Source organism: Kickxella alabastrina (assembly GCF_025024165.1).
Source record: "Kickxella alabastrina strain RSA 675 chromosome Unknown BX661scaffold_6, whole genome shotgun sequence".
NCBI lineage: Eukaryota > Fungi > Kickxellomycota > Kickxellomycetes > Kickxellales > Kickxellaceae > Kickxella > Kickxella alabastrina.
In genome coordinates, this window is record NW_026251477.1 from 236201 (window position 1) to 259838 (window position 23638).

General features: G+C 50.4%; 7 protein-coding genes and 2 non-coding genes across 9 annotated transcripts; 3 read left to right on the forward strand and 6 right to left on the reverse strand.

Moving 5' to 3' along the window:
• Positions 1-276: 276 nt before the first annotated feature.
• Positions 277-1628, reverse strand: BX661DRAFT_204210 (autophagocytosis associated protein; the record flags this gene model as incomplete). The annotated part of the gene is given in 4 exon segments (XM_051538551.1): positions 277-1026; positions 1041-1146; positions 1262-1311; positions 1416-1628. 4 exon segments carry the CDS (start codon positions 1512-1514, stop codon positions 277-279), a joined length of 1005 nt encoding a protein of 334 aa, XP_051393002.1. The 5' UTR covers positions 1515-1628.
• Positions 1629-4287: 2659 nt separating this feature from the next.
• BX661DRAFT_t54 lies at positions 4288-4361 on the reverse strand. The gene has a single exon. It is a non-coding gene; the product is annotated as a tRNA-Asn (tRNA).
• Positions 4362-4517: 156 nt separating this feature from the next.
• Positions 4518-5407, reverse strand: BX661DRAFT_179507 (uncharacterized protein). The gene is given in 2 exon segments (XM_051535205.1): positions 4518-4726; positions 4738-5407. The coding sequence occupies 2 exon segments, from the start codon at positions 5255-5257 to the stop codon at positions 4650-4652; spliced, it is 597 nt and encodes a 198-aa protein (XP_051393003.1). The 5' UTR covers positions 5258-5407; the 3' UTR covers positions 4518-4649.
• A 955-nt stretch (positions 5408-6362) lies between these two features.
• On the forward strand, positions 6363-8138 carry BX661DRAFT_179508 (trypsin-like cysteine/serine peptidase domain-containing protein). The gene is made up of 2 exons (XM_051535206.1): positions 6363-7121; positions 7142-8138. Exons 1-2 carry the CDS (start codon positions 6636-6638, stop codon positions 8096-8098), a joined length of 1443 nt encoding a protein of 480 aa, XP_051393004.1. The 5' UTR covers positions 6363-6635; the 3' UTR covers positions 8099-8138.
• BX661DRAFT_179509 (uncharacterized protein) lies at positions 8139-8802 on the reverse strand. Its single transcript, XM_051535207.1, has one exon. The coding sequence runs from the start codon at positions 8720-8722 to the stop codon at positions 8156-8158; it is 567 nt and encodes a 188-aa protein (XP_051393005.1). The 5' UTR covers positions 8723-8802; the 3' UTR covers positions 8139-8155.
• On the reverse strand, positions 8755-9884 carry BX661DRAFT_179510 (uncharacterized protein; the record flags this gene model as incomplete). Its single annotated transcript, XM_051535208.1, is given in 2 exon segments — positions 8755-8866; positions 8878-9884. A coding segment is annotated over 1 exon segment (905 nt), but the record flags the coding sequence as incomplete, so codon positions are not given.
• A 2388-nt stretch (positions 9885-12272) lies between these two features.
• Positions 12273-14050, forward strand: BX661DRAFT_179514 (serine palmitoyltransferase). Its single transcript, XM_051535209.1, is given in 2 exon segments — positions 12273-13265; positions 13277-14050. The coding sequence occupies 2 exon segments, from the start codon at positions 12426-12428 to the stop codon at positions 13991-13993; spliced, it is 1557 nt and encodes a 518-aa protein (XP_051393007.1). The 5' UTR covers positions 12273-12425; the 3' UTR covers positions 13994-14050.
• Positions 14051-15573, reverse strand: BX661DRAFT_179515 (N2227-like protein-domain-containing protein). The gene has a single exon (XM_051535210.1). The coding sequence runs from the start codon at positions 15401-15403 to the stop codon at positions 14105-14107; it is 1299 nt and encodes a 432-aa protein (XP_051393008.1). The 5' UTR covers positions 15404-15573; the 3' UTR covers positions 14051-14104.
• A 4914-nt stretch (positions 15574-20487) lies between these two features.
• BX661DRAFT_t46 lies at positions 20488-20561 on the forward strand. Its single transcript has one exon. It is a non-coding gene; the product is annotated as a tRNA-Asn (tRNA).
• Positions 20562-23638: the final 3077 nt, after the last annotated feature.

Genomic DNA, 23638 nt, shown 5'->3' on the forward strand with positions numbered 1-23638 from the left:
GTAGTTCTGGTCACAGGGGTGGCAGCATATACGCCCATTCAACGCCCAAGCCCAGCAGGCACTGCCATTGTCAGACTGATGACTGAACACGAACAGACGAATACAAAGTGCAAAGTGCCGGTCGAGTTGGCCAAGCAGCAAGCTTCCAACAAGGCACCAAAGCCCGCAGAGCGACTCTGACACTCAACACGGGCAAAATGTTTACAAAATATCTTGAATAGCTTTATTAGTAAATGGTAAACCCGCTTTCTCTTGTGCCCTTGCGCCCGCTTTGGTCTAGATGTCTGTAGACATTGTGTTGTCATACTCAATGGTTGGGAGCACGCTGCTCATGAATTTGAGGAAGATAACCAGATATTGGTCGACACGAATCTCTCTCCGCCCGCTGTCAACAGCTCTCTCAATGATCTTCTTCATCACATGTGCGTGCTTGCACGGGTGAATAGATGCCTGCTGCACAGCCAGATGGGGGTGTGTCTCAATAGTCACCGTCTTCTTGGCATGATCCTCGCTAATGTCCTCAAAGATCTGCCGGGTGGTGAGTGGCTTGCCCCGCTCGTCGTATCCAAACAGCCACACACGTGGCGTCTGGTAGTACTTGTCGTACGTGATGCTAATGTCGTACGTGCGCGTGCGCAGGATCTTGTCCTCATCATCACCAGCTGCTGCATCGCTCTTCTTGGACGTGCTGGCAGTGTTGGCGGCCGGATCGTTGTCCTCCAGAGCCTCGAACTCGTCGAGCTCGTCGATATCTGGGATCTCGTCAATGTCGCTGGGGATGTCCTCGATATCGCCCTCGTCTTCCTCGGCAGCCTGGCCGAGCGGCGTGTCGAGATCCTGCTCGCTGTTGTTGATCTCGACCTCCTCAACGCCCTTGGTCAGGCGCTCGATTTCCCTGGCAGTCGGGACTTTGACGTCCGAATCCTCGATGTCGCCAATCTCCTCGATGTCATCCTCGTCCTGTGCAGAGACGCCCTTGTGCCCAGCGTATGCGGACACCCATCCGTCGTCGCCCACTTGCTCAAGCTCGACGTCCAGACCAACACCATATGCTCAGCGCGGCGCAGGCAGGGCACATTGCGCGTGATCAAAAACTGCTTGTCAGCAGGCAGGTAGTCACGGCGCTTGTTGGGGTATCCCTTATCCCTATAAGTTGCACAAAAATATAATGCATATAATGTTTAGTGAGAAAAGGCTCAAAATACAAAGCGACAGCGCCAGAAGAAACAACAGCAACAAAAAGCATATGCTCAAAACGTACCAGCTCCAGGTCGGGCACTTGAATACCAGATAATCACCTGCCGCGACAAACTACAGTTAGAAAATAAGAAAGTCCAGCGTTGATGTCAGTATTATGTAAGTGTGTGGAGTAATAATATGGTGCACAAAACACCACGACTCGTTTATATCCATACCTCCTCGGGGGTCAGCACGCCAGTCTCTTTGAACTTTGAGTTCTTCAGCACAGGATTTAGGTGTTCGGCCACCTTGTGGAACAGCGAATGAATCGACATTTTCAGTAAAAGTGCGTTGTTTTAAATTGCAGATGGGAATTAGAAAAATAAAAAGAAATAGAAAATAATGTTGTGTTTATCAAAAAAGAGAAAGAGAAAATAGGCAAAATGTGCAATGTGCTTTCTTTCGTTTGGAGAATAAGCAAAACAAATCATATATTCTTCACAGACGAAGTTTGGATTTTCCTCCAAAATAAAAAGGACACATGCCCTTTTTTATCCCTTTTTCTTTCTGGTGATTTTTCTGGTACTGCTTGGCAACCCTGTCCGCTCTGCCAAGGGAAACCATGCAATTCGCTACGTGTCTTCATTAATCACATTTCACCTCAAATGACTTGTATTGGAACTTGCTTCACAATACCTGACATCCAGGCTGTATCGAGTCCACGAGAGAAAATTACCTGCAAACCTTCAGGTCCGATGGAACCAAGATTAAGGATAGCGAAAAACTGATATCAGGCAGACGGAAGTGGAATCGCGATATAGCCGCGGTGCTTAACTTTTGCACTATCCTCAATGCCATGCTTACAGGCGAGCAGTCTCTGCGTTTATTGCCCAAAAAGGCACAGTTCGAGTCAGCTGAACCCAAGTCTACTACAGCGATGCCCGAGATTTTGCCCAAGCCCAAGCTTCTCTTCGCAAGAAGCAGCGCAACGATTAATAGCTTCAACCATAGTGGACTATTTATTGCCACTAGTTTCTAAGCACGTGCCGAGTTGCTGTGCAATCAGGATGGGAAGGAAAGATGTCGATTTGTAGGATATTTGAATTTTTAAATGTTTGTAGTCCCATTCTTTTCTTCAGTGGTAAATGATCGGTGTAAATATTTACAATTTATCCAATAATTTGGTTTGCATGTTTTTGATTTTAGTTTCGATTTTGATTCGACATCACATGCTTAACGTAAATAAACAAATAAACAATGATGCAGTCGAAAATAAATGCTACTGCATAACTATTTTATTGACAACTTTAGGGCAGTAAGGCAATGTAAACATAATTTTAAAAGCACAATAAAGCAAAGACAAGGATCTAATAGATATATGGGTGGGTAGATAGACAGAGAAGGAGTGTGGATGTTTGTAATGGCTATTATTTTTGAGAGTCGCGCCAGTGTGGCCCGCGGACTCAGCGAGTGCCATTTTTGACACAATATGCGTGTGTAAATGTTTTTTGTGTGTGTACATGGCCAGATTAACCGGATCCAGCGCATCTCTTTTGCATTGGGTCAAGTACACTCGCGACCGCAAGCAGTCACGACGCTGGCAAGCGCAAGCACGAGCGCCGATGCGGGGAAAGCAATAGTAGTGGTAATGGAATGTATATTATTATATTAAAACCAGTCTGGGCGAGGCGTAGGCGAGGATAAAAGTGCACTGACAGCGGGTGTCGATGCCGATAAAGTTGTCGAGAAGACACCAGCAATGGCAGTTGTTTGCAGGATACAGTCAACACAATTGCAAGCTAGGATACGGTGCAGCTCACACACGGGCGACCAGACACGCCAGCTCCAGAAAACCGATGTGTGCATTGTATGGTCACCCGGTCAATGTTGTTGGTTTTGCTGTTGATGTCAATCTGCTTTTTTCTTGTCCAAAGTGTTGTTGACGCTGCTAACACTTCTGCTTTTGTCTACAAAGCAAACATTGCAAGCGTGTTGCCCAACATATATCTGCTTCGCATCACCCCCAGTTGTAACCAAGTTGGAAAAATGGATGCGATATTGAGTCGCGCAGCACAAGCAGTATCTGGATCATAATGCACGCAATTAGGCCCAGGTCTGGAGAATTCCCAATCTCGCCGCCCCTAGAATAATTTTCGTTATAGTGGCATGGAGTCAGGTCTGCAATGGTGCCCATGCAGGAAAGGTGGCACGGTAGAAAACCAGTATTAGTCATCAACTTTAGTTTTTGTCTTTTCTTGGCTTTATGTCTCGCTCAATGTATGTATTTTATCTCTCTGTGTGTGTATCATAATCTGCGGTGCTTCTGCATTTTATCATTTATTATTTCTGGTGCTATTCGCAGCTCAGTTATCGCCATCAAGCGGAAATTGGTACTGTGGCATGCAACAAACCGATATATACAAGCTGCACTGCACTTGCGTTTACACTGCACTGCGCTCAACGGGATGCCGTAATGATTGCAAATGCAAATGCAATTGCAGATGCAAACATACTTCTGCTTTTGGTATAATTGCGCGGAAACATCACATCCGTGCATTTAATAATATAAAGCAGCTGCGCAAATGTTTGCCAGCAAGTGAAAAGGACTGGCAACCCTCCCAACCAGGGATGCAGTGGCTAAATTATGCAGTTTCGTTGGCCAGTGAGCAAAAGTTGCCAGGACAGGACAAATAGCCACGACGTCGCACAGGACGGGTTGGGGGTGGCACGACTGAGCAGAAATACAGCCCGACAGCATTGCAACTGGCGAGGAAACAATACCTGTTATTTGGAGCAGGCATGCGCAGAATTTTTATTGTTTCACTGGGCCATTTTTTGAGCCAAAATATCTAATGTGTGCTGGTTTGAGAAAACACCCGATCACCCATTGTTGCTAGAAGAGCAGCACCCGCCAAGTGCGAGGTGGCTGAGCACGACAGCAAGCATAATGGATGCTGAATTCTGGTATGCAAAAGAAACAAAAATGGAAGCAACACATTTGAAAAGAAAAGAATAACAGATAACGCAGGCCAAATTGGAAAAGTGTCATGGGTGAAATTGCAAAAAAAATAAAGCGGCAAAAACAAGCATCACAAAAGTAATTGGAATCGCTCTCGGCTAGGATCGAACTAACAACCTCCCGATTAACAGTCGGACGCGCTAACCAGTTGCGCCACGAAAGCAATGAGCCAATTATATCTCGTTGAAACATGTTTTCTAAAAGTGTATCTAACTGCCCCCACTTTCTTTTTTACAAAGAACCGCGCATAAAGCCTCTTTTGGCCGTTTTGTCTTTGCATGCTAAATAAATTGCGTGTAAACGGCCATTAGACTTGATTGCTCGTGCATTAATTAGGTTTTATTAATTTAGATAGCAGCGATATTTGCCATACAAGTACTCTGGTTGTGTCGATCATTATATTCATGCTTAAATGATAAATATTTGTTGCTCCAATGCGCTTATGATACACTTAAAAAGAATATGCAGCACATGCGAGAGACAGTGCGGCAACGGCTGCTGTGTAAAGAATGCTCCTGCTGGCGTTGGCTGAGCTGAACTAGTACTTCCACTTTTATTTGGCTCGCTATTTTCTGAGCTCAACGTTGATTTTGTAATGAGAGTAAAAACGTCGTTATCAACAGACTTGCGTGTTGTCTCGGAGGCTTGTGTTGGTGAGGGCGACGATTCAGCTTCTGTGGTTCTAGTCTGTGATACAGCAGGTGTGCTTTGTGAAGACGAGGGCGGCAAAGTGAAAATCAATGTGTTGCTGTCAATCTGCGCGTCGACTACAGTCGTGTGGCCTATCTCAACTAGCTCCTGTACGAGTTTGCTTACAAAAGCCGGATTGAATGACTCGGGAATCTGGTCGGTATTAAAAATTGATGTGAGCTGCATGTACGCTCCGGGCAGAGACGCCCGGGCGCTGGTAAGCTGGCCCTCCCATATGGACGCATAACTGACGTAGTATCCAGAAATTATATCAAACAGCTCCGAGCTGCTATAGGTGCCAGGGTTAAACTCAAACTGGGCGCTGGCAGTCTGAGCAATTATAGCAAGCGTAGCAATGTGGAAGCGCATGGATGTGAGATAGATGGTGTTGGTGTGGAGTTTACTAAAGATAGTATGTGTAGTAAACTGAAAATGTAAAAAGAAAAAGCGAAAAGCGAAAAGCGAAAAGCTAATAGCAACATTATTTGGCCACAGCGCCTATTTATTAGGAACTCGTCGAAATTGCATTTAACAGACACCGTCCATTTTGCGCGACTGTGCTAATTTACACACCTTTTTGTCAATCCGCCCGTTTTTCATTGTCAGCTCTGCCCCGTGCTTCGTTTGTCTAATTTTAGAGACGACACCTATTGTTAGCATTTCATTCCAACCATATGCATGAACAATTTCCGCTTATTATTATCCTTCCCCCCAACCCATGGGAACAACAGTTCGGATGTTTCTATTAGTGGCCAATGTCCAGCACGCATAAGACAAATACACTTGAAGCGTGCTAGTTGATGTTTACATGGGCAAATAGCAGCGATTTTGGCACTTTACCGCAAAGTACCCTGGAACTGGCAAGGTTATTAATTACCAAAATATGATTATTGGGGACGGATATGTCGAACGTAGCAGGCAGCATGCACAAGTCTCCATAAAATAAAGTGCTTACAGCAAGTATTCTTGCTGAAAACAACCAACAACAGTGCAATATTATTTTGGTAGACAGTTCAGATTCTTCTTTGAAAGGTGCCGAGCAGAATCCTGTATACACCGGCAACATGCATCCGAATCAGAAAGCCGAGATTTGATGAGAAAATGGCGGAAATTTATTGAAATACCAATTTCATATTATTGTTTTTTCTTTCTTTCTTTCTTCAGAAACAACGGACCGGCTGATCAAATTATAACAGCCAAAAAAGCTCAACAAAACAATACGTTCCTCCTCTTGTCTGTGGCTATATAAGCCAGTCAGCCAGCCAGTTAGGAACAGCCAGGTTGAGACGCACTGCAGCTGCGGGCGTGATTTCCACTTGTCCGTTTACCTATTTATACACATTGTTTGGTCACTATTTCCACATTCCAAAAGTGTATTGAGCGTTGAATGTACATTGGTATGCACGGTTGTATATATAAATGTATGTGTGCGTGTGGGCACGCGTGTGCTTTAAAATGTTGTCTTTCATTGTCATTTGGCTTGTTTATTTTTGGACATTTCGAGGCGGAGAAAAACCAGCCAGCTAACCTCTCTTTTTCATTTTCATTTTCGCATTTAGGACAAAAAAAACCGGCTCTGAAAATACTTATTTCTCTACTCTACCATCTCGTAATTTATTTTACTTTTGTTGGCTCAGGTCACAGATATTTTTCTCTGCGCTTGCCACGATACTATCCTACCACCACTTACACACCATATTCAAAGATCATCAAATACGCAAGTGGTAACCATTTGCACAAAATTACGATGCTAGCGCACACACTTGTCCAGGGCGTCTGCATGCTTGCATTGGCAATGCTATTCCCCATTGGCAAAACAGCGACAGCTCAGGGATTTTCCAAGCGGGTGGTCGGTGGTAGTGCGGCTCAAGATGGGGATTTCCCGTACACGGTATTTGTATCGACACCATCAGCGACAAACAACACGGCATGTGCTGGTGCCATCTTGACAGACCAACTTATAGTCACATCGGCATACTGCGTGTATGACCCGGCCACAGGGCAGGCAGTGGATCCCAGCACAGTCAACGTGGGCTTTGGGAAAAGCAACAAGGCTGACCAGCCGAATACAAGTGTTCTCAAAATCATTATCAACAGTACATACAATGCGACATCGGGTGTTGACGATATAGCATTGCTTCAAGTTAACTTGACCAAGTTTGTGTCTTCAACGGTGAATCGCATTCCAGTCTATATCGGCGATATCTTCAGCGGCGAGTCGCTTCGTTCATGGGTTGGGGCTCGTCACAAAAGATTGGCATTGCCACCAGCAACACATTGAACTATGCCAACCTGACAGTTGGTGACGACACTTCGTGCGGCGGGGTGGACTTGTTCCAAAACAGCAATGGAAGGGCAATATGCACGCGCAACAAGCTGACACCAGGAGCTGGACCATGCCTCGGAGACTATGGAGGGCCACTGGTCATTTACGATAAGGGCGTAGCAAAGCTCGTGGGCGTGCTATCGACGTTTGCTACGCCGAATGGCCAGGCGCTGGACTACTGTGGCAACAACAATACGCTGGCGTACTACACGCACATCAGCTACTACCTGCCATTTTTGCAGCAAAAGACAGCACTCTCGGCGGATGCGTTCACGGGGAACACGCCGCTTGTTCCTCTTGGCGATGACCGTGTGGTTGGGCCATCTCACGCCAAGCTGTCCAAGGGCGCCATTGCCGGAATCGCTGTTGCTGCAGTGGCGTTTATAACCCTCATTGTCAGCCTAGTGGTTGTCATACGTCGCAGTGCGCGCAAGAGAAGAGACATTCATCACGAGCAGCAAATCTACGAGCTAGGGCTGCAGCAGCTAGCGGACGAGTTGGGCGGCTCCTACGAGCCAAAGACATCGAGTACAATGAGCGCGTTCCACTCTTCGATCGGCACGCCGCACGACAATGATGGGTTCCTGAGCAATGTGTCGGCTCGATACAGATATGCCCGGCACTCGACCTACAGCGATAACAGCGAGTCGCCGTTCGCGGAGCATATTCCGCAGATGACCGACGTGGGCACAGAGCTGGGGCTGGACACGCTCAGCAAAACGCACAGGCACACGGACGGGTCGCCCAAAGTGATGGACTACATTTGCCCCAGCCGCGACGCCAAAGTTTCCGACTATTACCGGCACCTACTGTTTTACCCGCGCGACAGCGCGACTGAGAAGGCGGCTGAGAGTGCGGATGAAGGAAACCTCATCAGCTTTTAGTTTGATACTTTAAAAACGAAAATAAAAAATAATGAAATGTACAAGACTTTAATATCATCACCGAGGATTAAAGGAATCACGAGGCTGGGAGTAATGCGGGTGTACAGCCTCGATGGCGGACGCGTGAGCGAGCTGCCATTTCGATTTTTCGTCGGCCCAAAGTTGTTGTGTTAGGCTCACGGCGGCGTCCCAGTGAACGGCATGCCGCGTGTGCAATGCCAGGTCTCTCGCAGCAATAGCAGCGGCATGTTTTGTCTGGCACCAAGCAGCGGCAAGCCCGTCTGCAGCTAGCTGTCGAGCCTGGCCCGAGTGGTGGACCAGGAAGCCGGGCTGCGCGGCCCAGTGCGTAAAGTCAAAAACGCGGGCGTTCCACCAGCACTGGGGCCAGGGCGGCCGTGTGGGCTTGGCGACAGCGGGGGAATGCAAAAGGAGCGGTGATTTGCGCTGAACGAGCGACATGCTCCAGTACATGTTGCAGTGGATTTTGTTGAGCTGGCGCTGAAGCTCGGCTGTACGTTGCATCCGCGGGGCCAGCACAGCGTACGTGGCAGAGGACGTGAGCAGCATGCCGGCGGCAAAAAGCAGTAGGTTGTGCGGCGTTACGACTTTCGGGTAGCGAGACATTGACGGCAGCGACAGCAGCGACGACGGCGACGTCGCGGTTGGTATTTGAAATGAATAGAAATTCAAGCAAGTGTTTTTCGTGCGAAAGATAAAAAGCAAGCGAGGAAGAAGGAAGGGCGCTGGGAGAATGCAGCCGCCTTTTCAGTGGGGGGGGAGGGGGGAGGGCTTGATTTAATCAGGCGCGGTTGGATCAGCTTCCAAATGACTGACCGGGGCGGTGCTTTGCATCCATGCGGCAGCGCACGAGGTCAGCGCCAGAGTGGTCGCCGTGGGCGTCAAAGAGATCGGCCAGCGCGGCGTGGAAGCGGTGGTCGGGGGCGAGCCCGGCGCGCTCAACGGCCTGGCACACGCGCATGGCGCGGTGCAGGTTGTCGTCGGCGATCGCGGAGGCCTGGTAGTCGGCGGCTGCGGAGGCTTGCTGGTCGGCGGCCGCGGAGGCCTGCTGGTCGGCATCATCGCCATCGCCGGTGCCGCTCTCATTGCTGCTGCTGGCGGCCGCGTCACGGATGCGGAGGGCGTGGTAGCGCAGCAGCAGCGTGCTGAGCGGCAGATCAACGTCGGGCGCCACGTCGGACAGAAACAGCTCGGGCAGCGCGGCGTCAGGCGGGGCGCGGTCGGAGAACAGCCAGTCCTCGATGTGCGCATCATGTCGTCCTGCGTGGTCGTGGCCGGCTGGTCGGCGCGGGGCTGGTCGGCGTCGCTGGCATCGCTGCGCTCGGCAGCCTCCTGCGCCGCCCGCCACCGCTTGCGCAGGGCCACCTTGTGCAGCCCAACGACCAGGCTCGTGTACGTGAACAGGTTGGGCGCGACGCCGGCGTGCAGCATGTCGGCCCACGTGCGCGCAATGCCGCGCAGGTCGGCGTCGTTGGCGTACAGCGTCACCACGGCCGTGTACACGCGCACGTTGGGGGCGCACTGCAGGTCCGGCGGCAGGCGCGCGAGCGCGTCGGCGCCAAAGTGCGCGGCCTCGCGGCGCAGCGCCGCCAGCACGTCCTCGCCAAAAGCCACGTTGCGCGCGACGGCCGCCACGCGGATCAGCTGCGCGGCAATGTCGTTGACGACCACGGGCTGCGCGCCGGGCTCGCGCTGCTGCATCCACACGGCGCGCCGCGACGCCGCCACGGCGTCCCACAGGTCGCGCGCCACCGCCAGCGGCAGCGACCACGCGCGCGTGTACCGCGGCTGGCTGCGCGCCGGCGGGAGCAGCGCGTGGCGCACGGCCAGCGCGGTCGGCGCCACGCCCAGCGCGGCCATTTCGCGCACGAGGCGCACGCACGCGCGATGCCGGTCGGCGCGGGCCAGCGCGCGGATGGCCGCCTCGAAGACCGCCGCGTCGGGGCGGACGAGCGAGTGCCTCCTTGCGGGCGGGGATTTCGCGGGCGGGGACTTCGCGGGCGGGGATTTCGCAGGCAGGCCTTTCGCAGGCAGGCCTTTCGCGGGCCTTGGCGCCGCCGCCTGCGTGTGGTCGTAGAACGCCGCCGCCGCGCCGCCGTGGTCGCCGCACGCCGCCAGCGCGTTGATGTACGCGGCCAGCGTGCGCGGCGTCACCAGCGGCCCCACCGGCGGCGCCGCAGCCGCGCCCATCTGCGCCCACAGCGCGCGCACGTCGTCGCGGCCGCCCGCCTGGCCGGCCACGTTCAGCAGCGCCGCGTGCGCGTCGGCGTCGTCGGCGCACGCCATCAGCTCCTCGCACAGCGCCGCCTGCGTGGCCGATGGCGCGCCGCCGCCCAGGCCGACGGTCAGCACGATGCTGGTCAGCATCACGACGTTCGGCCTGGCCGCTGCCGCGCGCATGGCGCCGACCTCGGCCAGCGCCGCCTCGACGGCCGGCCGCGTGCTGCGCCCGGCGCGCGCCAGCCTCCGCCGCCAGCGGTGCAGCGCCGCGAAAACCGGCGAAAACACGTGCGCGTTGAGCACCAGCCCGAGCCGCTGCGCCGTGGCGCGCGCCGCCAGCATCTGCGCGACCATGCCGCGCGCGGCGTACGCGCTGACGACCGTCGCCCACAGCTGAGTCGTGTGCGCGAAGGCCGGCCGCTCGGCGATGGCGGCTGCTTCGATTTCGGCCAGGCAGCGGTCGACGGCCGGCCAGTCGGCGTTGTCGGCGTGGCCCTGCACCAGCGTGCCCCACGTCGTCGCGTCCATCAGCGTCACGCCCCACGCGTCGCGCTCGCGCATGTGCGCGGCCGTGTCGCCGAAGCGCTGCCACGCGTGCAACCGCCGGCAGCCGTTGAGCAGCGTGTTGAACGTCACCGTGTCCTCGCCGACGCCGCGCATGCGCATGTCGCTGTGCAGCGCCGCCAAGTCGTCGGCCGACGCTGCGCTGTCGCGGCTGACGACGTCCAGCACGATGTTGTAGTGCTTGGTGCGCGCCGCGCCCTGCATGTCGCCCAGCATCAGCAGCGCCCGCCGCCTGGCCATCGCCGCCGTCCAGAACTGCGCCGAGCGCCCGGCAAACTCGCGCGCGAACGCGCTGGGCTCGCCTTCCCTGCTGCGCACCGGAAACCGCCGTGTTTTTGCCGCTGCAGAGCTGCTGGCTGCCGGGCCATTCGCCGCTGGGCCAACGTTTGGGTCCGTCGCCCGCTGGCACGTCTTCAGCAGCTCCTCCCATGCCTCGAACGGCAGATACTGCACTAGCCGCCGCATGCGCAGCCGGTCGTATGCGCCCCAGACCTCTGCGACGCTCACCTTGCGGTCGTTAGCCAGCCGCACCACCGCGTCCACGGCCTCCCGCACGTCGTCGTTCGACCTGCTGTGTGAGCTGATCCGGCGCCCGCGCCCATGGCTGGGCCTGTGCTGCTGTGCTAGAATCCTCAGTGCTCGGCCCCATCCTCCAACACTCATAGACGGGCCCTGTGCTTTGTCGCTGGTGTGATACGTGCCAGCGGCGTGTGCGTGTGCGTGTGCGTGTGTGCTGCGAGCAAGCCTCTACAAACCCCGTCAGCCAAAGTGGTTGTGGAAGCGGAAGTGGAAGTGGAGGCGGTGTCGTCGTGGACTCGTCGTCGTGGTACTAGAGAGCAGGTGTAGAAAAATGAAAAAGGCTAATTCCGAAATTGAAACAAGAAAAAAATTTGCTTTTGCTTTTTGTTCAAAAGTTATAGAATTCAACACTGATTATTGCGACCCGCCCCTCCCTCGCCCGCCGCTACCGGCAGCTGCTGCCGGTAGCGAGGCAGAGAGTAGAGCCATAATCGTAATTCTGGCGACCAGTGTTAATCTATTACAGCGCCGCCGAGGAGTCGAACCTCGAGCTCCAACAACAAACCCCACAGCGAGCTTTGTTCTTGGACCATGGTGTATTTTGCCACGCTTAAAAAGCATCCAAAAGCGGGCTAGCATAAACTCTTCCAAATTCAGCCGCAAAATCTGAATATAATCCATATGTGCTTCTTAGATCCTGCTAATCTGATAATCGATCGGATCAATCTTCAGATTGGCACAGACTTTAAAGTTCAAAAAGCCCATTTTCAGTTTCAAAGTTCGGCCAACTGCTCGAAAGGGCGTAAACCCCTCCCCCCGTTTTTGTTTTGATTTACCGCTCTTTGCCACTGGGCCACACCACACCACACCACGCCTGTTTTTTTTCGTGTTTTTTAAAAAAAAAAATCTCAAAGCGCATCTCGAATTACAATTGCCATCTTTATATTCTCTTCTCTCTCTCTTCTCTTCTCTTCACCTTATTTTTTATTTACTTGCCATTTTCGAAATGGACCCACCTCTCGACACTCTCGCCCCTCTTACCCCCAGTCCGTCGGCGGGCGACCCAGCCGCCGAGCGCGGCTTCTTCCACACCGCGTGGGACTTCTCCTTCCGCATGGGCATCAGGTATATCAAGAACTCCTACAAGGACGACCCCTTCCGCACCTTCCTCGAGGTCTGCCTCATCGGCTTCATCATCTGGTACATCACCAAGCAAAAGTACAACATCGGCACCAACGAAATCACCCTCTCCGAGAAGGAAGTCGACGAGCTTGTCGATGACTGGAAACCCGAGCCACTCGTCCCCGATCTCACCGAATTTGAGCGCGAGACCCTCGAAAAGGCCATCATGATCGAAGGACCCAACGGCACCAAGGTGCGTCTGGCGTCGGCAACCAACTCCAAGCCACTCCTCAACTTTGCCTCGTACAACTTCCTCGGCTTCCTGGACAACCCCGACATTGAGAAACACGCCCACGAAACCCTGCGCAAGTATGGCGTCGGCTCCTGCGGCCCACCGGGTTTCTACGGCACGCTCGACGTCCACATGGAGCTTGAGAAGCAGGTTGCGGCCTTCATCGGCCACTCGACTGCCATCCTGTACAGCCAGGCCTTTGCCGCCACGCTCTCTGTCATCCCCTGCTTCTCCAAGCGCGGCGACATCATTGTCGCTGACGAGGGCGTCAACCTGCCGATTCAACAGGCGATCATGCTCTCGCGCAGCAAGGTCTACTGGTACAAGCACAACGACATGGCTGACCTCGAGCGCATCCTCAAGGACGTCAACAAGCAGCTGCACGGCCGCGGCGCTAAGAACGTGCTGCCCCGCAAGTTCATCATCACGAGGGTCTCTTCCAGAACACTGGAGACATCACGCCGCTCAAGGACCTCGTCGAGTTGAAGCACCGCTACAAGTTCCGCATCATCCTCGACGAGGCCTACTCGTTTGGCGTGCTTGGCAAGCGCGGTGCCGGGCTTACCGACCACTCTAACGTCGACCCGCACGAGGTTGACCTGCTGATCGGCTCGCTTTGCAACTCCATCGGCGCCTCGGGCGGTTTCTGCTGCGCCGACAAGGACCTCATCGAGCACCAGCGCCTCTCGGGCCTGGGCTACTGCTACTCGGCGTCCATGCCCGGAATTCTGACTGTTGCCGCCGCTGACGCCATCCAGGCCCTGGAGGCCAGCCCCGACACCTACCTGCCCAACATGCACGAGAACACCGCCCTCATGCGCTCGCTGCTCAAGCGCATCCCTGGCCTCCAGGTCGACGGCGACCCTGAAAGCCCGCTGATCCACATCAGACTGACCCCCGAGACGCTTGTGCGCATGAAGCGCTCGGGCGGCGCCTGGACCAAGACCGACATTGACCGCGTGCTCGCCGAGCTGGTCGAGGAGGCCCAGAAGGACGGCGTGCTCCTCACCCCGGCCAAGTACGTCGACGAGCACGAGCGCCTCCTACCTAACTCGAGCATCCGCATCTGCGTCTCGTCGGCACACACGCGCAAGGAGATTGAGAAGTGCGCCCATGCCGTCAAGAGCGCTGTCAGCCGCATCACCTCCAAGAAGCGCTAAGCCCACAAATTTCCACCTTTTTTAACTACTTTAATGCCAAGGCATGCGCCATCGCTATTTTGTCTATTAGTTTTAGCAGCAATATAGACATACTCATATACTCATACATTGTCACCTGGGCTTGCGCGCAACGCTCATAAAGCTGCGGTACGTGTACTGCAGCATGCCCCTGCCGTTGGCTGTGTATGATGTTGGCACGCACTCCTTGAACTGCTGCTCATCCCACTCGAACCCAAACCGCTTGACAATATCGACAAACTCGTCGCGCGTAAACTCAATCGACGACTCGTCGGCGACATTCTCAAAGTGCCACAGCAGCGGGCCCAGGTTGATCCACACTGCACCGGGCTTCATGACATTCCACACCACATCCAGATAGTCCAACACATTCTTCGCCGTGTCCATGAAGAAGCAGGTGACGACAGCGTCCCACTGCTCCTTCTCCTCGTCGCCGCTGTAGACCTCGATAAAGTCGCCAGCAGTCATGGAAAACTCGGCGCTCTGTGGGAATGGCAGCTTGCTGGGCAGAACGTCCGGAATCTGCACCGCGCGCAGCTGGTCCTCGGCGCGCACCACGTTAGAGAACTGGTGCACAAAGGGGTAGATCATGTACTGCCCAACCTGCTCGGAACTGTTGAGGATAAAGTTTGACGCAAACAGCATGAAGAACGAAAACTCGTTGCCCTGGCTGCTGAACCCGCGGCAGCAGATCTCGTACGCCAGCCGCCCGAGCCCCGCGCCGGGAACCAAAACTCGCAGGTCGCCGCGAGACTCGGGAGGCACTTGCGCAAACTCACTCTCCAGCGACTCCAGCAGCGGCCCGTACGTCTGCTCCCGCTCCTCCTTGCCCTCTTCCGACCAGTCTCGCACAAACTGCTTCAGCACACTGTACACTTTGTCCATATGCTGGTCTGCCACCGGCGACTTGCCCGATTTTTCTCTGAACTCGAAAAACCTCTTGGACCACAGCTTGAACCCGCTCTCGCTGTCCGCCGGATCAGGCATGGAGTCAACCGTGCTAGCATGCACAAGGCTCAGCAGGAACTGTTGGTTCTCACGGACCAGTTTCTCGGCGTTCTTGATCTTGTCTATCGTTCCCACCGACGAAACGATGCTGCGATGCCGCTCGGACAGGTTGTCAAGGTGGTGCAGCCGGCGGTAAATACCGCCATTCACAGTGTATTGCTTGTAGAACAAAAACGCTGCGATCACCTCGGACAACGCCTTGGCCTCGTCTTCTCCCTGGTTACTGGCTGCACCTGCAAGATCTGGGTCACCGTGGTCGCCGCTGCAACCCCCATGCTCATGGCTGTGACCATGGCCATGTGCATGACCATGACCGTGGCCGTGACCACCACTGTGCCCGTGGCCGTGACCGCTGCTGTGTTCGCTGTCGCTGTTGTTGTCCATGTTGGCAAAGTGTAATAGAATAAACAAATAAACAAAAAACCGAATGTTTGCTTCGATTTATAGGGCCTTTGGATCGGTGTGCCGAAGCTCCCGTGGAACAAAAAATGGAGTTTATAACTTCAAGTAGATGCTTGCCTTTTATGGCTCTTTGGCTAACATTGCACGTGCTTATTTAACTTGTTTTATAAATAACAAAACACATTCAAAACATTAGTATTTTATTGTCTGCCACTGAATGCACTATTAAAACTTGTTTGCTTAGAACATTTGCAAACCCCCAATTTGCAACTTGTAGTGATATGTGCAAAAGGCACACTCATTTACACTCCAAATGTCTATTAGAATTTCCGTGGTATGCAAATAATTGACTCTATTGAAGCCGCTCACTGTGTCCCGGATAAACAATGCTGGCCAACTGTGCATAAGGTTCTTTTTTATTTTTGGAAAAGGTAGGCTGTGCGGCTTGATTTGGCTATGCGCGCATATTTGTTCACATGTAAACATTATTTGCACGTTGCTTTGTGCTATTTTCTCTTCAAACCAAAGTGGGTAAGGGTCAGGGTACGAGTGGTGAGAAGCAAATGGAAATAAATGGAATGGAATAAAGGAGAAAAAGAGAAATAAGGGAAAGTTTTATGTCGTAAGTCACGCCATGGCCACACAATAAAAGGCGACATTTTTCAGCTTCTTTCCTTTTCCTTTTCCTTTTTTTGAGGGCCGCCTCGACTGTTTCTCTTCTTATATGACCGAATGCCTGTTTGTTGGTGTTATTCACGGTGGGTTTGCCACATGCTTTTGATTGTCTACTAACGCAATGACATGCTATCAGCTGTCTTCATTAACACCCCCCGTTTATCCTGAAAGGTGTTGTAATTTTTTGGACAGTAAGCTTTTTATGGTGCCAATATTGGTTAATTCTCAATTCTTTTTCCATACTGTCTTCATGCTGTTATGCCATGGTTGCTTATGTTTATCACATTTGCTTTATCTCTCAGTGCGCCCTGGGCTTGGCAATCCTTCTCAGCATTTCGCGTGCTTGGCCAGCGTGGCTGGTGGGAGGGGGCAGCTGGGCTTAGTCGTGCGTGCTGCGAGGTTGGTGGACATACCCCAATTAGAGTGCATGTAATTTAGCATATCTGTGGCGTGGAGTGACTGCTTTTGTGTTGAATAGAGAATTTTAGCTGGATAGATGAATGTGAGGCCAATATGACACTTGCTTTATTTGTGGCTGCAGCTGCTGGTGTGAAAGCCCAGCGGGGGTTTCGCAGCCCAGCTTGAAGATATTTGCTTAAAACGCCGAGGTTGTGAGGTCTGGTGGCGAACCCCGGCTTTTTTGCAGTTGTTATTAAGTATTTCCCTACCACAGGCCCTCGGTGGAGTAAAAACCTAAGCTTTTTGAAGGGAATAAAAAAACTGTTCTGCTGGCAGCATGGTGCGTTAGTTTAGACAGTTGATTGTGTGTGACTTGTAATCTGCTTTGGATGGTTATGTCGAGCCGGGATTCGCGAGAGAAAAGGGAGGTTTTGAGGATGCCTTTTGCGGTTGTTTTTTGCATGATAATATTTATGATTGCGATATATTCTAGTTATAGCGTATATAGTATAGGCTCGATATTTGGCTATAATCTAGGGGTTACAGCCGTATGACGCACGACAATCGGTCTGACAGCAACTGTAGAAAAAGTGCACACTCGGGGGTTTCCGCTTTATGCTTGTGTTTTGTTGGCTCAATTAGGGGTTTGCTTTGCTTTGTTTTGTGTCCGGCGGCATTTCTCGCAACTGAAAGTACAGGTTGAACATAACACAGCATTTTAAAACAAAGTAAGACAATTTAAAAAAGGTAAAAAATGAATCTGGAAAATTCGACATCAACAATTTATCATGTTCAATTAACAACCAAGTAACAAAAATTAACGCACCGCGAAAATAGTTTGTTTTTCCGCGTGCGCTACTTGTAGAGAGTCTGGGAAACTACTTTTTTGGCATAGTAAAATTGAATTTCAAGCAACCCTTTTTATTTAAATATAAACAGCCGAGTGTAAAACAACAAAAAATACTAGTATACAGAAAAAAAATTACAAAACTTAAGTGCGGCCAGCTTGGTAGTGACCTTGGCGAAGCTCATTCCCTGAGCCTCAAAAATAGCGAGTTCGTTCTCGGAGGGCTGGTGCAAGCCATCGCCGTTGGCAATGGTACCAACGCCCCAGGCAGATACACCAATAACCTTGCTACTATTGGACAAGTGAAGGTAAGCATAAGTAAGGGAATGAAGATAATGACGTGGTCGGCAAGAATAGGCAGGGACATGAAGACCGTGACCTCCTGGCTACCATACTGAAAAAGGCCGGCGGCTTGCCCAAGAGAATCTGTTTAGTCCAGAGCTGGTTGATAGAGCCAAAAAAGCCCTGACCTGGGCCGACGCGGTGCTGTATCTAGTGGGGAAACCAAAAAGATAGCTGTTGACCTCCTGTAGCTGGCTGACCACAATGGTGAACAGGTTAGACTTTGGGGGCGCGTACATCTTGGTCAGAATATCCTTGGGCAATGCCTCGACAATCTAGCAGCGGCAGACCATGATATCGGTCTTTTCAAGACCCTTAACTATGGACTCAGTAATCTTTTTGATGTGATTGTAGGTCGCATAGATGATGACACAATCTTGACCATTGTTGAAAAGTTGAAAAATAAGCCAAAAAAGTAATTGATGCCTTTTTTGTGTGTTCTGCAATTTTTCATATAGCATACATATATTTGGTGGTGCTTTAATTTGATTAATTTTATCCTGTTCTTCTGCTCTAGGGCTTTTTTTATTAAATCTCATGTCCTGGCTTGCTTGCTCGGCTCTAAAAATATTTGCATCACTCAATGCTTGCCGCAAATAAAAATAGCCTGTTATTTTAGACATCCACTTTTGCCACTAAATAGTCTGAGTACCAGATGTTAGACTGCTGCCCTTCTCACCGTTTACACCGATATTTCATATCCGGTTGATTAATTAATTGATAGTATGTTGGGGAGCGTGCTTAATACAGAGTCCCCAATGTTCATCTCGCATTTGTCAGTAATTTCAATTAGCTATTTTCTTAGTTCTAATCAGACCAAAATCATAATTTAAACCATCCTTTTTTGGTGAACCATCACGGGTTATCCGGCTGTATTTGCAAGCGTCAGCAAGGGTGCAAAGTGCATGCATGGCGCATACTCCTTCGATGCGCAGCTCGCTTGCTTAATATGGCCAAACTGGGATGGGGATCTGCCATCTGCATCCCCAATGTTTCCAAGATTCCCGGACACCATAAACTGATGTCGAGATGCAGTTGAGACGTTCCCAGCACAAATGTGGCTTTTGTTTTTTGGTGTCGCTCGCGTGTCTTCTCTTGCCCGAAAGTAATCACACATATCGCATCCAAAAACAAAACAAGTCTGATCCTGTCTTAGTTTGTCAGCCCCCAACGTCTGATGTGTAATTGCACTTTTTCAATTACTCAACAAATCATTAAACATCTGCACAAAACAACCAACACATACATTTATAGTGATCATAACAGTCAGTGATGCGTTAGTCCAAACTATGCCTGTGTAACAAACTGCTGCTTTTGGTAATAGTGAATTCATGCGAACACGGGTACAAACAGGAATTCTTTTCTCAGTGCTTTTGACGTCCGCATTATCATATCAGATGTGGATGCATGCACTCTAAATTAATATCCCCCAACGAGCCAATTAATTTAAGTGCCAAAACAGATGCACAGTTGGGAAAAGACCAAATAATCCGGTTGAGTCTATGCAAATCTGCTGCTATTATAGCGTGCAAGTTTGAAAAAAATTTTACTCCCTAAAAAAGCATACGTCTGCAGTGATTTACAAAATTGTAATTATTGCAGGCGCATAAACATAAACCAGAACAACACTAAAAATGTGCAAAAAGGTAATTTATGCGTAGCATTGGAGACATATAAAAGCGGAGCTAACTCCCGCCCAGTACAAACTTCCTGGCATCATTCATACAATTACAGCTACAACCCTGAATACAATTTCATCATCTTGGTCACAAATCCTGCACTCACGTTCACCCCCCCCCCCCCCCCATCAAAACCTCAATATACACACGACACTTATCAGCAATGGTTACTCCCTCCCAGACCGCTTCTCCTTACGTTAACTGCCACAACGACCGGGTATGCACATGCCCTCTATGCAGTGGCAAAGAACCGAACTCGGGCTAAATTGTTCACTCTAGAACAAAACAAATGGCCGTATTTTCACGTGTCAGACGCATCAACGCAGCACCAACTTGTCAATACCACCTAAAAATACAGCAAAATTAAAAATGGGCGCGTTATGCAGCAAAATGTTTATATTTTTTTTAGTTTTTTCTTAGTCTCTGCATTGTATTTTAATAAAGATAAGAAATATATTGTTACGCAGCCCGAGGATATGGAGGTAGACGCTGAGGGCGAAAATCATGAGACAGACTCTCGTCAGCTCACAGATGGATCTTATATAGGCCAAATTACAGGGGATCAAATTAGGCGCCACAATTGACATCCAGACATACTGCCTGTCCTGAAATGGATGTGCTGGGCGCAAGAATACAGACATGCCATATCAGAGAGCCGGGTTATTTTGATAAGGGCCAATTCTCGCGAACAGAGCACACAACTGCCAGTGAGTGCCACAAATACAAGGAGATATATATAAGGCGAGGCCGGCGATAATAGCACTTTAGAAACACTAGTAATAAAACCCTTTATAATTTCACACCCATTCTTTAACATTATTACAGTAGTGCTCCCCACCCCCCTCTTACATAACAATATCAACTATATAATATTTATATATAAATATCAATGATCGACACAACCGGAGTACTTGTATGGCGAATATCGCTGCTATCTAAATTAATAAAACCTAATTAATGCACGAGCAATCAAGTCTAATGGCCGTTTACACGCAATTTATTTAGCATGCAAAGACAAAACGGCCAAAAGAGGCTTTATGCGCGGTTCTTTGTAAAAAAGAAAGTGGGGGTAGTTAGATACACTTTTAGAAAACATGTTTTCAACGAGATATAATTGGCTCATTGCTTTCGTGGCGCAACTGGTTAGCGCGTCCGACTGTTAATCGGGAGGTTGTTAGTTCGATCCTAGCCGAGAGCGATTCCAATTACTTTTGTGATGCTTGTTTTTGCCGCTTTATTTTTTTTGCAATTTCACCCATGACACTTCTTCCAATTTGGCCTGCGTTATCTGTTATTCTTTTCTTTTCAAGTGTGTTGCTTCCATTTTTGTTTCTTTTGCATACCAGGATTCAGCATTATGCTTGCTGTCGTGCTCAGCCACCTCGCGCTTGGCGGGTGCTGCTCTTCTAGCAACAATGGGTGATGCGGGTGTTTTCTCAAACCAGCACACATTAGATATTTTGGCTCAAAATAATGGCGCAGGTGAAACGATAAAAATTCTGCGCATGCCTGCTCCAAATAACAGGTATTGTTTCCTCGCCAGTTGCAATGCTGTCGGGCTGTATTTCTGCTCAGTCGTCGCCCACCCCCAACCCGTCCTGTGCGACGTCGTGGCTATTTGTCCTGTCCTGGCAACTTTTGCTCACTGGCCAACGAAACTGCATAATTTAGCTACTGCATCCCTGTGTTGGGAGGGTTGCCAGTCCTTTTCACTTGCTGGCAAACATTTGCGCAGCTGCTTTATATTATTAAATGCATGGATGTGATGTTTCCGCGCAATTATACCAAAAGCAGAAGTATGTTTGCATCTGCAATTGCATTTGCATTTGCAATCATTACGGCATCCCGTTGAGTGCAGTGCAGTGTAAACGCAAGTGCAGTGCAGCTTGTATAATATCGGTTTGTTGCATGCCACAGCACCGAATTTCCGCTTGATGGCGATAACTGAGCTGCGAATAGCACCAGAAAATAATGATAAAATGCAGAAGCACCGCAGATTATGATACACACACAGAGAGATAAAATACATACATTGAGCGAGCCATAAAGCCAAGCAAAAGACAAAAACTAAAGTTGATGATAATACTGGTTTTCTACCGTGCCACCTTTCCTGTCATGGGCACCATTGCAGACCTGACTCCATGCCACTATAACGAAAATTATTCTAGGGGCGGCGAGATTGGGAATTCTCCAGACCTGGGCCTAATTGCGTGCATTATGATCCAGATACTGCTTGTGCTGCGCGACTCAATATCGCATCCATTTTTCCAACTTGGTTACAACTGGGGGTGATGCGAAGCAGATATATGTTGGGCAACACTGCTTGCAATGTTTGCTTTGTAGACAAAAGCAGAAGTGTTAGCAGCGTCAACAACACTTTGGACAAGAAAAAAGCAGATTGCATCAACAGCAAAACCAACAACATTGACCGGGTGACCATACAATGCACACATCGGTTTTCTGGAGCTGGCGTGTCTGGTCGCCCGTGTGTGAGCTGCACCGTATCCTAGCTTGCAATTGTGTTGACTGTATCCTGCAAACAACTGCCATTGCTGGTGTCTTCTCGACAACTTTATCGGCATCGACACCCGCTGTCAGTGCACTTTTATCCTCGCCCACGCCTCGCCCAGACTGGTTTTTAATATAATAATATAAAAATTAATTTCAATGAACAGATTCAAAAATAATATGTCAAGTTTAAATTAGACGAGAGATATGCCAAGAAATCTGCCGTGCAACATTATTCAGAGCAAGCGGCTGGTTTTCCTTGAAGTTCGATATTTCGACTGCGTAATTCTTACTAATGGCCGACAGATATTTGGCTTGGGCGGCATTGCTAGTACCGGCTCCAAAGATGATTACTGGGATTGTAGCATTATTGTATACCATCTCGTCTGTGCGGAGTATAGCTTCACTGAGGATGTGCCGCTGTGATTTTTCAAAGTATTGTGCCTGCGCTAGATTGGGACTTTCTAGTGCCCATTCGATTGCTGCATCGCTACTATTATCGGGGTTAGCTACTATTGGAATCTCAGTTGACCATATTCCCAATGATGCGAGCGCCCGCTGGTAGTTGAGGTAAAAAACAGAGCTAGATGTATCCAGTAGCAATGAGTTGCTGTTGCCAATGGCCTGCGATATGGCAGTCCTGTTAACAGACCCAAGCTCCGCTGAAAGCAGCCCCTGGAGTGCGATATCTGTCGGGTAAATGAGTGCCATCCCAACAACGAAGCCGCGGTTTTCTTTCACAAATAGCTGTGCATTCTCTGATCCTGAGTGGTGCCCGACAACATAAAACGGCCCCCTTTCCCCCGAATTTTTAAGCGCGCTTAAAAGGGCTTGCTCCACCGAGGATGGGGGAATCGGCGAATAGCCCTGCGGGGTGAGCATGTACCCAGGTCTGTCGTAGATGCAGACGCGATGGCTTTGATCAACGAGCGCTTTCTGGATCGATCTGCTGACAAGCGAAGGATAGCCAGTCATATGTTCGATGACAATCGTAGCCTTCTGGGGTACTGTGTTTTCGGCCGTTATAAACTCCGGCGGCATCACACCCTTGCAACTAATTGACAGGCGAACGGTGCGGTCTATGTTGTCTGGAAACGTAGCCACTGCAGATACAAGTGTAGCATAGCTGGCGGGTGCGTTTTTAGTGTGCTGGCGCTGTTGAAGAGCTGCGTGGCAGAGTATGGAGTACATGGCGATTGACAGCATGGCGGCAAATACAGCCAATACTCTGCACTCAAGCACGTAAAAAATAGGGGACATTAGGTGCTCAAGCTTACAGCGAGGCACACGGTCATTACGATGATATGGTAAGTGTCCACTGTACAGCGACGGGGGGTTTGCTGCTTTATATTCATCCCGTGAAAATTTCGAGATACCCGTGCACTTTGTGTTGTCGCTGGCGCCGCTCTGCTCGCTGATGATCGATTCATTTCCCGGACTTTGTGGGCACCGCACGCTCATTGTAGTTGCTAAAGAAAAGGTCGACGAACAGTCATCAATTATCCCAGTGGTGTGGCCGCCCTGTCGTGTCGTCGCTTGGCAAAGCCTTTGGCCCAGTTTTGGTAATGCAGTAAAGGCCGAGATTACTGGCGCCAGATAGCTGATACTGATCCATGTAAACTGCTCGGAGGTTTGTTGGTCGTAAAGCAAAGCCGACGTTGTTGCAGCAAGCAATGCCAGACAAATTATATAAGTGGCCCAAAGAGCAATCTGTGGTTTGGCACCAATTGGAAGCCAGTTGATTCCTGCCTTATGATGCAACTTGTC